This window comes from Triturus cristatus, chromosome 9, assembly GCF_964204655.1.
Source record: "Triturus cristatus chromosome 9, aTriCri1.1, whole genome shotgun sequence".
Lineage (NCBI taxonomy): Eukaryota > Metazoa > Chordata > Amphibia > Caudata > Salamandridae > Triturus > Triturus cristatus.
In genome coordinates, this window is record NC_140592.1 from 88,919,228 (window position 1) to 88,934,729 (window position 15,502).

At 44.9% G+C, this 15,502-nt stretch overlaps 1 protein-coding gene across 2 annotated transcripts in view; it reads left to right on the top strand.

Moving 5' to 3' along the window:
- The window catches only part of RAD18 (RAD18 E3 ubiquitin protein ligase), a 588,315-nt gene that overhangs the window by 530,246 nt on the left and 42,567 nt on the right, over window positions 1–15,502 (top strand). For both annotated transcript variants that reach the window (XM_085624487.1, XM_085624486.1), the window contains one exon: window positions 8,975–9,034. In XM_085624487.1, the coding sequence (XP_085480613.1) occupies window positions 8,975–9,034 (60 nt within the window). The remainder of the gene's footprint in view (window positions 1–8,974; window positions 9,035–15,502) is intronic.

Genomic DNA, 15,502 nt, shown 5'->3' on the forward strand with positions numbered 1-15,502 from the left:
AAACTGGAGCAGTATCTCATCATGGGTCTGGAAGCATCTTCAAGCTTCCATGAAGGGGCACAGAATATTGTCCATGTGCCGATCTTCTCCCAACAAAATCGTAATCTTTGCCTTCTTCGAATGGCAACATTTACTTTGAAGAAGTGAACACTGTTTGTCGTAGTTTTAAAACCCACATTTTCCAAGAATTATCATTAGCCAGAAGATAAATTCCATAATCGGCTAACTAAATGTTAACACCTTTACTATGACATGACACATTTGCATCTTTGATAATGGTGTGATTTATGTGAGTAATTTCTGTGACGTTAGTTTGTCCCAGAAATATCCAGCTTAACATGGTAATTTTCATTATTCGTATTATGGTTGCCAGGTTTGCACAGGCACTCATGACACAGTAGCAGCGGGCTCTTTACTTGCAGTATCAGTGTTGTTCAGCATGGCTGTTGGTACCATCCATATAGGAGTATTGTCAGCTGCGGATTAGAAAGGGATTCATCTCCAAGGAGCCCTTACCCTTCTGCTGTTCTGGGGATACTTCTGGCACTTAGCAGACTGCTGTAGAGCATATGTGACCTGAGCTGGGATGGCCCTAGTGCTGTGAGGCCCAGAAGTAGGAAATACTCGGTAGTCAAAGGACAGGCGCTTTCTTGGCCACTCATGGCATGAAGGTAGTCAAGTAGCTACTCTTCTGGGCTCCATTCCAGGCCACATATGACCCGTAGCACTTGATAGAATCATAGGCAAAACGTCTTCCTCTCTGGAGTCTTGCACTCCCTAGCGTCCGCTTCCTACAGGACACCTGTGACATCCCAGTAAAATTGGAGGAGGTGAGTTGGGTGAAAATTCACTTCAGTGAAGGACAAGGTTTGGGAAAGACAAATAGGACTTTGCTAAAGTACATGTACAAACCATCAACACTGCTGACAGATACTTACGCAAACACAACCAAGAATTGGCCACAGACCGCCTGCATCCGTACTCTGCACAAGCTGGCACACCTCTAAACAGAATAGTTTTGCTTGTTTGTGTGTGCAAGGATATTGAAGTTCTGTAATAATGGGGAGCTGTGGGCGGGATTGTGGTGCACTGGCAGAGGTGTGTATGTGTGTGCAGAAGAGTTTCATCTCTGAAACAATTGGGACGCTGCAGGGCAGGATTGAAATAGAAAAACAGCTGTGTGTGAGGAGGGGTTTAGCTTCTGAAACCCTTGTGTGTACAGACCTACCTCTGAAATAGTCACCTTGACCTCCTTGGACAGTTGTCCTGTCCTAGTTATCGAAAGGGGTGTACTGTAGCTTACTCTTATTTTGGGTGGATCTACCCACATGGACCCTGTTGGTGGCGGGTGTTGAGGCTCATGGACGTTTGGAGTGGGACCGGAGTGTGAAGGCATGCCGCTTCCTGGTCCTATAAGACTCTCAGGTTTTTCATGCCTTGAGTTGTACCTGCATCACCTGGGAAGTCACACTTGTCATTCCTGCCATTTTATTAATAATAATACTTTGATTTATTTGATTAAAAATGTCTCTAATTAAAAACGATGTAATTAATACCTGACAGTGCCCAGTGCTTTCTGCCTTACTTTGATTGGTCTAAACTCACTTACCTCACTGTGTCTTCTCCCGATCCTTCCTGGCCCCGCCCATTCTGCACATCTAACCCGCGCATATGCCTTACCCATGCATTTGCCTTTTCATGCATATGTGTGGTTCAGGAAAGCGTAATTCCGCTTGCGTTGTTCTGGCCGCTTCCCTGATTGGTTTCTCCTGTGCTGACTCATGGCATGTATTTGAATCCAAGGATATACATGTTGTAGAGCTTCTCCCTATGATTGTCAGGAGAATATCCACTATATCAGAAGCGCGTGTTCCATATTTTGTTGGCGTGTCTGTCTCTGACATTAACACCCCCTAAATTAACAGTGCCTTAGAAATCGGTGCCTGGCGTGAAGGGGACATGTTTCAGAGCCATAGTTCCCCACGACGGTCAGAGCAGTTCTACAAGCGATTTCTGTCCCCTGAAGCTGAATTTAAAATAAGAAAATTGCATATTCCAGTGACACGTCAAACATAGGCAGTGAAAAGGGATATTGCTTTTGCTATGTAGTCTACCTGTTCATCCCCTGTGAACCCAGACAAACCTTATGCCGCAGTAAATGTGAGATGATGTGTGCGTGGGTGTGTCTGGCATGTATACTTTCAATCACTCGTGCCTGGATGTCAGTTTCCTCTCTCCATCGTGTGCACGTGGCGTTCTCTCTAACATGTTCGCTGCGAGTTATTAATATTTCAAGCTGGAAAGAACCCCAGGCTTATGTACGCGGTTACTTTTTTCGAGGAAATGCACCATTTGTCAGCAGCCCCCCGGGTGCTGAGACAAGTTGTTTCAAGGTCGCTCATCTGCTCTTTCATCCTGGTCTGGGATAACCATGACAGATAGGTTTGTTTATGTATTAGCTGGCTCGGGTGAGGTGCTGCCTGCCACTGAGGTCTGGGACAGAAAATAGGCCTGGGCACCAAAATAAGTGTGGCCCCAATGAGTGCATCAGATAGGTAAAAAAGAAGCCCATGTTGGCCAATGGGGGCAGTATTGAAGTTGTAATAGTACACTGTATAGAGGTCTTGCTAGGTATGGGATTGTGCTTTTTGCAGGCAACATTTGTGGTAATGTCTGAAAAATAAACAGTGTAACCGGTCTACCAGACTATAAACCAGGTCTACAAACAGCCAAAAACCGTCCCACACACTGACCTGTCAGACCCGCCCGTCGGGCACTGCCTGATTCCCTATAGGCCAGTCTGACAGTGGCCTCGCCCCATGTGTGCATTTTCAGTCTGAGATCTGTTCACTTTGGGTTCAAGTTGTTTTTGGCAGCTCCGTCTTGAGCCGTGAATGTTAAACAAAAGAGTTCCCACTGACTGGTTCTCCTAACTGTTCTCCCAAGTGAAGGAGTATGTGTGAGTGAAATAAGAGGGATCACCCACTTCAGGTCAGTATTCTATGCTATTCTATTTTATTCAGATTTGTAAAGCGCATCGACACCCCAATCACATAAGTACATAGTCGGAGATTCAGTGCCAAGGACTTCCATAGCTTCCGTCCCAGAAAGGCGAAGGACCGCTCTCCTGGTCTTGCAAGTATTACTTTTGAAATTGTGCCCAGATTTGCATGACCCGACCAGAGCTCTCGCTTAGTGATCCAGGGATGGATCTGAGATCATATGTATAAAGTAGCAGTCTGATGCATGGCTTTATACTCGTAGCATAGCGCCTTAGATTTTGAGTTTTGTATCGGAAGCCAGTGCAGTAGGCGAAGATGTTGGAAGGCTGAAGCACTACAAGGCTATGCCATAGTTGATGACACAACATTATAAACAGTCTGGGGCCGCTTTATCCGGGAGTTAGTAGCACCCAGATATAAAACATTGCCATAATCCAATCTAGAGGTTATTAGATCCAAAGGACGGGCAGTGTCTCCAGTCCTGAGCTTTTAAACAAACCTACCAATCATTGATCTCAGGTGTGTTAGTCTAATTAGTTCAGTGGCAGCAAAACAAGACAACAACTGTCCGAATGAATGAGGCTATCACACAAACGCCCACGACTGCAAACCATGTCCATAATTACCAGAACGGAGCTGGTCATCCTAGTGTGAAACAACGTGTACAGAATTGCATAGCAAACACATGCAGCTCCAGGTGTTTTCAGTCCCAATAGACTTGTTGAATACAGTTGTGTTGTGCCTCTTTGAGGGCTTCCAAATCCAGCGAACCAGGTAAGAGAGGCACAGGGGTAAAAAAAAGGTTTGTCTAGGATGTCAAGTGTTTGGTCAGGTAGTGTAGTCCGATTAGAACCCACAAGTCAATCAATTAAACCACCAGAACTCTTTTTCATATTTTTTATTCTCACAAGAGGAGCAGTCTACTGCGGATAGAAGATCTTTATGGCATCCTTCTATGTTGTGGGGTTGGGCCATGCCATAGCCTGTCATGGCACACGTGAAATTTGATTCATAGATGGGTTTTATGCAATACTTTGACCTGTAGATAAACATGAATTCAAGGGGGTCAAAAGGGCACTGATTAATGTTTGCTGGTGTTTCAAGGTAGTGGTCACCGGCACTCATTTTTGGGGACCGGAACTTATTTTTCACATCATGCTTTGACCCAGAGAAAAGCAAAAAAGGGAGAAAGGAAGAGAAGTATAGAAAAACAGCGACAAAGGGAGGAATAATCAGGGGTTAAAAAGAACCTGCAGGAACAAGGTAAAGAGAGAGTAAGTGCCCGGTGGTTGAAGAAAGATACATGAGGTGAACTTTCGACTCGGCAGCTGTGGTATGTGGCAACTAAGCCATTCAGAAGTGCCTCCGGTGGGCTGCGAAGGAAATCTTTGTGACTAAATACCAGACAGAAGACAAGAAACGGTACTTGTGTAACTAGAATTGGTGATGGCTGTAATCCGGACTGAATTAAGAGTCAAACTGTCGTTGAGGGTATTGCATGCCAAGGCGGGAAGCACGCAGATGCACACAGAGGAAGGGAACACCAAAGCGTACTCGGCAGAGTAATTTGTGGAGTATACATGCAGCAGCTATAAGTACTGATGAGTGTACAAAAAAGGTAGATGGAGAATTGATTAATCTATTAAGAGGAGAGTATGGTCACGTTAAACAACCTACCACGGAATATTAAATACTATTTTTTTGTTTTGTGGCTGGTAATGTCATGGTTCAAGAGAGAAGAAAATTCCACTTCAACCGAATCATGGAGCCGGTGAAATGAGTAGACACCAGCCAGATTTGATGTTGCTGCACCCAAAACCAGAGTCTTAACACCTTACAACAGAGAGGTTGCGATCCATCTCCCTCTTGCTTGTTGATATAACACATTGTCGTTGTATCGTCTGTCGAGATCTGGACTGACTGACTGCAAAGAGACAGGTGGAATGTATTGAGCTCTTAGTGAATTGCCCTCAATTAGAGAAGACTGATGTGCAAGTTCTGCTCTGCTGGAGACCAGAGGCCTCTGATTAGATGCTGCTGACTGTGGATGTGGCAGCACCATCTACAGAATCCTGGCTTTTAGAAGCCATTCCTCCTGGTAGGGAAAACTGAAATCCTTGACCTCCAGTAGTGGGCTCTCACCACTGCAGGCTCTCACCACTGCAGGCACTTTCATAAAGACCCGCAGTGCTGATATAAGGCCAAAAGGGAAGAACCGCAAATTGATGAGTCACGTGCACCACAAACTGCAGGTACTTCCTGTGGGACTTTAGAATTGGTATGTGGAAATATGCATCCTGTAAGTCAAGTGACACAATTCAATTTCTAGTTCCAGTGCCAGAAGAACCTGAGTTAGAGACAACATCTTGAACTTCTACTGCTGAAGGTAAAGGTTCAAGACCCAGAGGTCCACGAGTGGACAAAGGCCACCTACCTTCTTTGGAACACGAAAGTACCAAGAAGCATCCTTGGCCAATTTTTTGTTCTAGCATCAACTCCACAGCTCCTTTCTGCAGCAAAGATGCCACCTTCGGCTGCTGCAGTAGGTGTTCCTGCCAGAGGTCTGAGTGGGGAGAGGATTGGTGAAAGGTGGGGAATACCCTTTTTCCACAATGTGTAGGACCCACTTCGTCCAAAGTTATGGCCTTCCAGGCCTGCAGAAAAGAGGACACTCAACCTCCGACTAGTCTTGAGTGCCCGACAAGTGGAAATGAGAGCTGCTTCTCTCAGTTGGACTAGGAAGAGGATATAACGGGCTGAGAGGCGGGTATGACCTTTTCCTTTCCCGTGGCCCCTGTACTGCTGCACAAAAGAGTTTGGGGCTTTTTTCTGTGCGACGTCTGCCAGACACTGGAAGAATCTGAGACCTCTTCTGAAGTCACAAAACGTATTAAATCCCCGGGTGTCTCGTTTTTTAAAGCTGTAACAAAAGGGACCGAGCAGTCGCAGAGCTGCTTTTAAAATTCTCCAAGGCAGAGTCTGCCTTTCTCCGAATAGTTTGGAGCCATCGTACAGAAGGTCAATGAGGGTTAGTTGAACATCATTAAAAAACCCTGATGTCCTGAGCCATGAACGCCTATGCAACCCCAGTGATGTCCCCATTGCTCTGGGTCCTGAATCTGCACTTTTGAGACCAGACTGGATGAATTGCCCTGAAGTCGCCGGATAATCACTTACGAGGTCCATGAAATGTGTGTGGAGGTCATCGGGCTGTTTAGGTGCAATGCAACTGGCCATGTTAAATAAGGCATTAATATACCTGTCTGAGAGGCATTTGGGATTGAGGGACTGAAGTGCTGGACATTCAGCAGCAAAAATGTTTTCGGACCAGGCCTCCAGTCTTTTTAATTCTCTGTCGTCCTCAGCCAAAGGGAAGGTACCTGCAGAAAGCTTCAAGGAGGAGGACGCCTGAATAATTAGGCTTTTAGGTAAAAGGTGTTCGGAAAAACTGGGGATCACTCTGTGCTGGCCTGTATCTTCTAATATTGGTATGTTTACAGCTGCGATGAATGAAGGTTTGGTCCAGGTGGCAAGGACAGGCTATAGTAAGGCTTCATTAAAAGGAAATGGTGGTTCTGCCGAATGGGACGTAGGCTGTGCACCTTTGTTAAAATGCTATCCTGAGGTTTTACTGTGGGCATGGAGAGGCTAAATGTTTCTGCCACCTTCCTAATGGTGTTACGGTAGGAGGCCCCATCTGGGGATAGAGGTGCTGAAGGGTCCAGGAATGCTTAGGTAAGGTGTCGAGTCCACTGGTCATGTAAGGAATAGTTTTTCTCCTTCGATTCCGTTCCTTGAGTAGGTGCTATGCCTCTTTACTTGACCTCTGAACCAGTTCTAAAGGTGAGAGGACCTGTTCTAGCCTTGGTATCAACACCAGTGGCATCAGAGCCACGAGCAAGACTGGTGTTGGTGGTGGCAAGAGTCTGCCTAGAGTCAATGCCACCAATGTCAGAAATGGTGACAACATTGTCTCTAACTGGGCATGAAGGGTGTGAACTTCGCTGTTGGAAGACCCGTCAACAGAGCAACCCAAAATGACTGATAAAGGAACAGAGGCGTGCCAGAGTAAACCATAACCCCCTGAAGGTGCAGCGCCGGACCTCAACGCGGCATCAGAAAGTCTGGGTAGGATTGTGTGCTGGTCACTGGAGGCGGCAATGGCACAGGGAACTCTGCCAGTGTCGGCCCAGAAGGGATGTGAATTTTGACCAGCTCCTAATAGAAGAGCCAGAGGGGAAGAGGAGAACCCTTTGGAGACTGACCTCTCTTTTGCTTCCCACTAGTGTGTCTCCTCTTCTTGTGCTTTGGATGGGAAAGCCTCAAAGTGGATGATCGTGCCAACTGTATCCTCAATCTCTATCAGGGTCGCAATTTGCATCTGTCATTCTTTGCCCCAGCCATAAAGAGTTTGGCTTTCCTACCCTTCATGGTTTTTGAGTTCACCCTTTGACATGACCCAGGCCTGAGTCATGACCCGAACATAGACAACTGAGACAAATGTCATGGAAATTGCTGACCAACATTTAACCCCCACATTACCTACATGGTGTGAATTCTGACCATTTTGGTGGTAAGATGACGCTGTTGCACTGTCTTGTAGGGAAAAAAAAGAGAAATGTACCTGGAGAACTCTGGGCCGAATCAAGGGTGTGAAAAAAAAAAAAAACACCAAACTGATGTTGTCTCGACAGTGGGGGGTGCTTCATGTGACATTAAATGGTTACACATACGGCGCCAATACGAAGCCGACGCATCCTAACATTGAGGGAGAGATATGGAAAAAGTTTTACCAGGATCAGAGGTAGGGGGGGCGCAGGTAGAGGCATCCATCAAAAAAATACGTACCTCAATATAAAATATTTTCATAATAAAATAAGTATTTACTCACCTAAAAAATACAGTTTTTCATGCAGTTTCCAAATATGATGAATCAATTCCTCTACATTAAGGACTTACTTGGAGCTCAGAAAACTATAGACATCCAGAGAATGACTTCAACATCCGTGCATCAACAACACGTTGACGGGTGGAATTCTTGATTTAATATCTCCCACAGATTGCCTGTGCCTGAGATTAACTCAAGGATTACATCCATCACTTACAATGTTCATTGAACGATGGTCCTGAAAAGGAAGCTGCAAAGCTGTGAAAGATGCCTGTGTTCCGTCTTTAAAACATTGTCTCCTGGTTCATGAATCTGATTCAAATAAAAGAGAGCCGTGTTTGAATGATATGAAGCAGAGAAGAATATATTACCATGAATGGAGTTGAGGATTGGTCCTTAACTTCAAATAATCCAGTGCCTCACTACAAGGCTTTTTTCGAATAAATATGTTAGGTCTGTGCAGCTGCAGAACCTGACCGTGTCCTAGATCCTTATTTGATGGAGAAAGGACTACAAAGACGTAAATATTTTTGGGCTTCCCAGGTCCTCACTGGAACCCTCCAGGAGCGTGTTCCATCCTGCGGCCTTTTTAATATCCCGCGCATGAAAGTCTGATAGCCTTTCCCACATTCTCAGAGATTCATTGAATACCCCTCAAGACAAGGTTTCCTTTTAAATTTACTTCTCCAGCATAAACCACTACATCTTTTTATACTTGTGTCAAGTTCTCAAGAAGAGTTGAGAATTCTAGAAGCAATATTAATGTTACTACTTCTTATGTCCAAGATGCTGGAAGTAGTCCTCTGTATGTATGATTCATAATTGCTGGAACATGGTATATGTAGCATTAATGACCCTTTGAAATTGCAATATAGGGAACTTGAAGGCATTCTTTTTCATGTGTATTTTTTAAGTGTTGATGTTAATTGCATGATTGGTGGCATTTTATATACGAATACTGTATATTTGTGCAGAGCTAAGACTCACAAGTTAGTTTTTGGAGGTGAAAAACAAAAATAGCATGTTTGTTTGAAGATGTTGATTCATGGACCTCACAGACCTTTCTTTGTCATGTTACTTTCAGTTCCAGTTCAGACATTTTACGTGACCTTGAAGAAGTTAAGACTGACGAGTCCTCAGACATGTAAGTGCATATTAAATATTTCTATGTTGAATTGTGCATTTTGCAACCCGTTTGCTCAGATTGGTTAACATCTATAAAATGTCAAGTAGCAGACCAATTAGCAGATACAACCGTGTTACACACCAAATCAATTTAGCGATATCAGCTTGTGAGTTATATAGTTAACCGTGATATAATAATTAATAATACTGACCAATCAATACACTCCAATATCAGAAATTGATACCTATTGTGGACATTGTTGCTTGAGATGTTTACTTACCCATCATTGTTGCTTAAGATGTATTCTTACCCAGGTTCCACTTCGAGTCTATGGGTAGATCCTGTGCTTCAAAATATACACATTAAAAACAAACACATGTCCGCAAATTTCCTTTCCACTATCTTCTCAACATCACCGACAATCCAATGTATACGACCCATACCTCTGGACTGACCTCTTCACCATATCTATTTCCCTGGTTGTTTCCAACTAACAAACCAAGGTCAACACAAAAAGAAAGAAAAAGCTCCAGATCCTTCAAAGACTTCTCCAAAGACAACCTAATGCTTGAACTCATCTCTCGCTGTATCAACTCTGTCCAACGCCCGTACCCTTCTAAAGAGCTTCAACACTATTTTGGAAAATTATCACATATATGCCGCAATTACAATGTACAAGTGGAAGCCAAAGCCTTCAGCGCTCCGGCATGTGAAAAATGTTACTAATAAATAAATAATCCATTCACAGACAAAAAGAAAGAAAAGCGAAACTTCTGGGGTCGCATTACAGAAAGTGCCCCGGAGTCGCAACAAGCATCTGCGCCCGATTTGTGCACCCTTGAGCCACTTTGGTATTACAGAAGAGGCTGCAGGTTCTTGTGCGGCCCCTTCTGTAATACTGATAACGTTGGTGCACATGTAGCACCAGCGATATCTCAAGAGGGCGTAGCTTCATTTGTCTGGGGTGTGGCCCCATTCAAATGAGGCAATCTCTTTGCCCCTGTTCCCGCACAGTATTAGGGACGCAGGCCCAGAGGCAAACATGCATTTAGGAGGTGCACTGCAAGTGCGCCACAAAAAGGTGGCGCACTTTCGATGTGCCTCCTAAAGGCAGCCCTCTGGAGGGTAGAAACATCCCCTTGCAGGCAGGTGCAGTCACTCAATGCAACTGCCTGCAGGGGAATCTCGAGTCCCTTTTGAAAGTGCTTGCAGTGCCCCCTGGACAGTGAAACACAGAGCAGCTTTGAAACAGCCGCTACGTACTTCTTATGAATGCACTACAGTTCGCTGCTGCCCTGAGGGCAGCACCTTCACTATAGCAGGCCGCACTTTCCCTTTTTGCACCCGGCGCACCTGTTTTAAGGTGCGGTGTGGTGCAGAGAGGGAAAGTACACCCTTATCGTAATACGGGCCAGAGTGACCGCTCATTATTGAAGTCCCTCCATGCAACACAAAGCCAGCGTAAAGCAAAGTACTGTACTAACACCATCAGTGAAGCTACTAGTAGGCCAGGACGCTGTTTAAGATAATCAAGCACTGCATCAACCCCTTGCAGGATCCCCTGTTCTTCACCCCACAGAACAGTGCATTGCCATCATCCTCTTCTTCGGTGACAAAATACAGAAGATCAAACAGCACATCGACTACATCAAGCTTGTTTCATCTCTTAGATCTGCCCCGTCTGTACAATTGAGCAATTGTTAGCCTTCAAAACCCTATCTCTTGCAGATTTCATGTACTTGTTCAATACCCTCAAAGCCACTTATTAAGAAGATGATGTCTTATCATTGTACTTCATTAACGTTCCCTGTGGGGACGCTCTTGTAACCCAACTTACCATGTCAATGCCTCACTCACTCAAGGCATCTTCCCAGAACCTGTCAAGACGAGTCAATTCCTCCCATTCCAAATGAAACCTGCAATAGGCCCCAGTAACCTTGCCAACTACTGACCCATCACTCGCCTACCCTTCATTGGCAACATCGTTGAAAAAGCAGCCTATGTTCAACTCCAAGATCCATCAGTGCTACCCAACTCCTGCAGGGCAACCACTCTGGGATCACAGCAATGTGACAGCTACCTTACACATTATAGATGATGCCCTCTTGACTACAGATAAAGATGACCTTCGCCTCCTGATATTGCTGGGCCTCTCAGCTGCCTTCAATACAGTTGATCATACCACCACATGTATTCAGGAGACTCAAATAGGATTCATCAGCAGTGTCCACTGATTCTCATCCTACATTTCCAAACGACTCCAGTTTTTTTAGATCGAAACCTCCAGGTCACAAAAGATCTGCATCACCTGCAAAGTTCCTAAAGTCTCCTATCCACTTAAATCTTTACATGGAGCAGCTTGGTGATGTACTCACAGATAACAGCATCAACATGCATCACTATGCCGGTGACACACAGCTTTGGTTGAATGTTTCCTCTGCTTCAGACATCCAACACTCAACCACTGCCTGTACATCATCCAGACCTGGATGTCCAACACCTACATGAAGCTCAACCCAACCAAGTAGAATTCCTATTACTTTCCAAGAAATAGTACAAACCTGGCTCAATTAAATGAACTTTCCAAGTGTCACACACCAACTTTCACCGAATTTCAGGTCACTTCAAATCACCCTGGGCACTAACCTCGCCCTCTAGGAACAATTGCCATTAAAACAAGACTGTCTTACCAGCTCTCCTTACATCTTCTTGTCAGTACTGATCACAAACAATTCAAAAAAGCCCTTGAAACATGGATGTTTTAAACCTGTCTTAGTTCACTGCTAATATCCTTCTCCTGCTCCTACCGGAAGATTCACATCAGCCCCATGGTGCCTTTCAGGTTGATTTGCAGCTCTTAATAAGTTCAAAATAATAAAAAAAATTACCTGCTCTCTCATCTAAAGAAAGTCTAGCTGTTTCTTCCAGAAAACTGCTTCAGATTTGTTGTTCAAGGCATCGTAAACTCTCATCTGGGTGATGGTTAATGCCCTTCAGCTTCATGTCTCATCCAGGGCCAGAAGAAATATGACCACATCACCCCCATCCTGAAGGAACTCCTTTTACTGCCCTTATCAGCACGTACCAAGCAATCAAAACCAGAACCCCTGCTTATCTTCCAGACAAGTTCACTATCTATGGTGGCTCTCCGCACACCCGCAGCCAGAATGTCATCAGACTGCAGACTAAGAAGTGGAAAAAAACAAGACAGCAGGCCTTTTCCATCCATGCACCCAAGAACTGGAAGAACATCGGTGCCGCCCCGATGCTGCTCCAATTTAGCAATGAGTTGAAGAGTCACCTTTTTAAAGAACACTACATCAAAGTGAATTACTGTCACAACCCAGCTTCCTCTCCTATTATGTGTTGACTTTGTGCTTGTTTTGACCTTTTACTTTGCTCCACCGACTTTTGGCTAGATTTATTGTCACCTTATGGTCTCTTCAGAGCCCTGGAATTGCATATGAGGTAGATACAGGACTGCATATTTTGAGCCTGACCAGCTGAGAGGGATCTGTAATTGCCATTTTTTTCGCCATTGCCCATTAGACATGAGTTTCATTGAAAGCAATATTGAACAGTTCAATTTTCTGGAGTTGTCTAAAATGCTCGGAGGTAGGCAGCGGTCCGATTGTTCCAGAGCTAGGGTCCTCGTTCTTCCAGAGGTGTCTTCCTGCATCTTCCGCAGTTTGAGCCCTACTTGTTTGAGCTGGCTGGAGTTATCTAAGATCTCTGGCTGCGATACGCTTATAGGCCAGTGTAGTTGTTACCACTGTAGACCTTTGCCCCAGTAGAGTGTGTGAATGCCGGACAAGATGTTTAATTCAACTCTCCAAATCATGGCAGCTACTGCAGTGCTTTCAATGGGGGTTCTATCCTTCCTTCCTTCCTGAGATTGAGTCAGAAGCTAGCAGCCTGCCATTGCACACTGATGAGATTGAGTCAGAAGCTAGCAGCCTGCCATTGCACACTGATGAGATTGAGTCAGAAGCTAGCAGCCTGCCATTGCACACTGATGAGATTGAGTCAGAAGCTAGCAGCCTGCCATTGCACACTGATGAGATTGAGTCAGAAGCTAGCAGCCTGCCATTGCACACTGATGAGATTGAGTCAGAAGCTAGCAGCCTGCCATTGCACACTGATGAGATTGAGTCAGAAGCTAGCAGCCTGCCATTGCACACTGATGCCTGTCTGTAGGTTTGTATGGGAAAGAACAAGTGTATATGAATTTGCACTAATCAACATCTGCCATTGACAAGGCTTACTTTAGCTACACTTTATTGTTGTGTTGGGAGAGGAAAGGGGGTTTCCTCAACCTGGAAAGTGGACAACCTTTACTTCTGACCTCGTTGGGGGAGATGGGGAAGGTGGAATCTGGGTCATGATTACTTCAAGCATTTTAGCTTCCAGAGAGATGTTTGGAGGTGTTCCAAGATTAACAGGCCATTCAGATGGGTAGATGCTTGAAGTGTACGATTTCCGACTAAGTTCCATTGTGGCAGAGAGAACTTCCTTTCATCCTGCACTGTGTATATTGTATTCATTTGTGACATATGCTAATGTTTATTTGGCAGTTCGGGCTGGACTCTTCCCATGAGGCACAGGGTCAAGACTGATTTGCATATGGCCAGGTCTAAACTGGGGTGGCATGGTGAGCAAAAGAATGATGGATTCAACCCAGATCTCTTGACTAGGGGAGAATGTTTTGATTTGTTCTGCATTCCGTCCATCAATTGTGTGTCTTTAGCTTTCTCGCCCTAATGTTTAATTGACAGCAAAACTTATCCTCGAATCAGATGCCTTTTGCAAAAATGTGCAAATGCACCTTTAATGCCCCAATACTTGTGTGAATGGAAGCATGCAAATGTTGGAGTGTGTAGGAGAGAGATAAGAGCATTATTGAATGCCACAAGGCACCTGAGCACATTAAGCAGTGCACGTTTCACACATCGCACGCTGCACTGACAGTACTTAATTTGAGCCGGTGGGGGTCATTGGCTCTCATTTTTGGAGACCTGCACTTATATTTCGTAATCAGACATTTACCCACACATAGAAAGGGAAATACACAAAAAGAGGAAAGACGAGGAAGATTGAAAATTCGTCACAAATGGAGAAAGCTAGGACCTCCAAGAGTGAGATAGAGGGGCCGGGAGTGTCTGGCAGCGGATTAAAGAGGCATGAGGGGATTTAAGACTGTGCAGCCTTGGTATTCGGCGCACAGCACTGACCTTTAATTGCACTGGCCGCGAGCTTCTGAGCAGAGCCTTGGCACCGGCTCTCATTCTCTCACAAATCGACAAGCATTTACAATGCAACGGTCTCGGCATTGTTAAAGTTAGAGCTATTGGCATTGCTCATGACAATGCCGTTTCTTTAAATGTTTTAAAAACAAAAACATAAACAAAAATAATGTCATGAGCAATGCCAATAGCTCTAACTTTACCAATGCCGAGACCATTGCATTGTAAATGCTTGTTATGACAGTTTGCCACATGGTGGCACTTTTTGTTTAATTTAACAACTGCAAAAAATAAGCACCCTTTCTCGTTCGCCTTTCCATCATAACCAACACTGTAAAGCGCTCCGAAACCTTACTCTGTCAAGAAGCGCTATTAGAAGAACGATAGATAAATACACATCCTCTCCAGCATCGTTGGTAATCTCTGCCGAGAAGCCGGGTATTGAATGGGTGCAAGCTCGGCCCTTCTTTCGGCAGTCGAAGGCTGCTCTCTCCCAGGCAGGGCCATGGCACTCAGCAGCTGCTAACAGTTTTATGTGTATGGATACCATTATTTATACGATCTTCATTTTCACTGGCTCTTAAGGAATGATAGCAAAAAAAGCACCTTTGCTGCATTAAATACAATGGTACTATGATTTTAGTCGCAGGACCGGCTGAGGTGGACTGATCACAGAAACAAAGCTTTTTAAAAGTGGTTGATGCCCGAGCAAGGAAACGCTGTGGGAGATCACAACACACAGGAGGGGGCGTGCCGAGATTTACAAACCAGTCCCAGGAGTAGCAAGGATCTGAATCAGACGGATTCCGTCCACGCTCTGGACTTGACGTCCTCATTATCAGCTACCTTACAGGTCAGACACCCCGCAGCCATCAGACTCGAGGAAGAGACAGACCTCGCTGATGTGCAGCGGGCTCCAGTCCAATGTAGGAACATAATACGCAACTGAACTCGGAGCAGGCAGACCCTCGCTGCAGTGTTCGCGTTTAGGCATTATTTGAAAATGGTTTGAATACCGTGTGTTTAAAGTACCAGAAGTCTACTTTAGTATTTTACACCTTGTCTCACTGAATTAGGAGCAGCCTTCACTGGGAATTTACCAAGCCACTTACGATCCAATCATTAACCAGTGTACTGCGGGCCTCCCACTTAAATACGCGGCGGAGGAGTGACGTTTACTAAAAGATTTACATTTCCGAACAGAAAAGGTCCACATGGTAAAATAATCAGTGCTAGATCAATA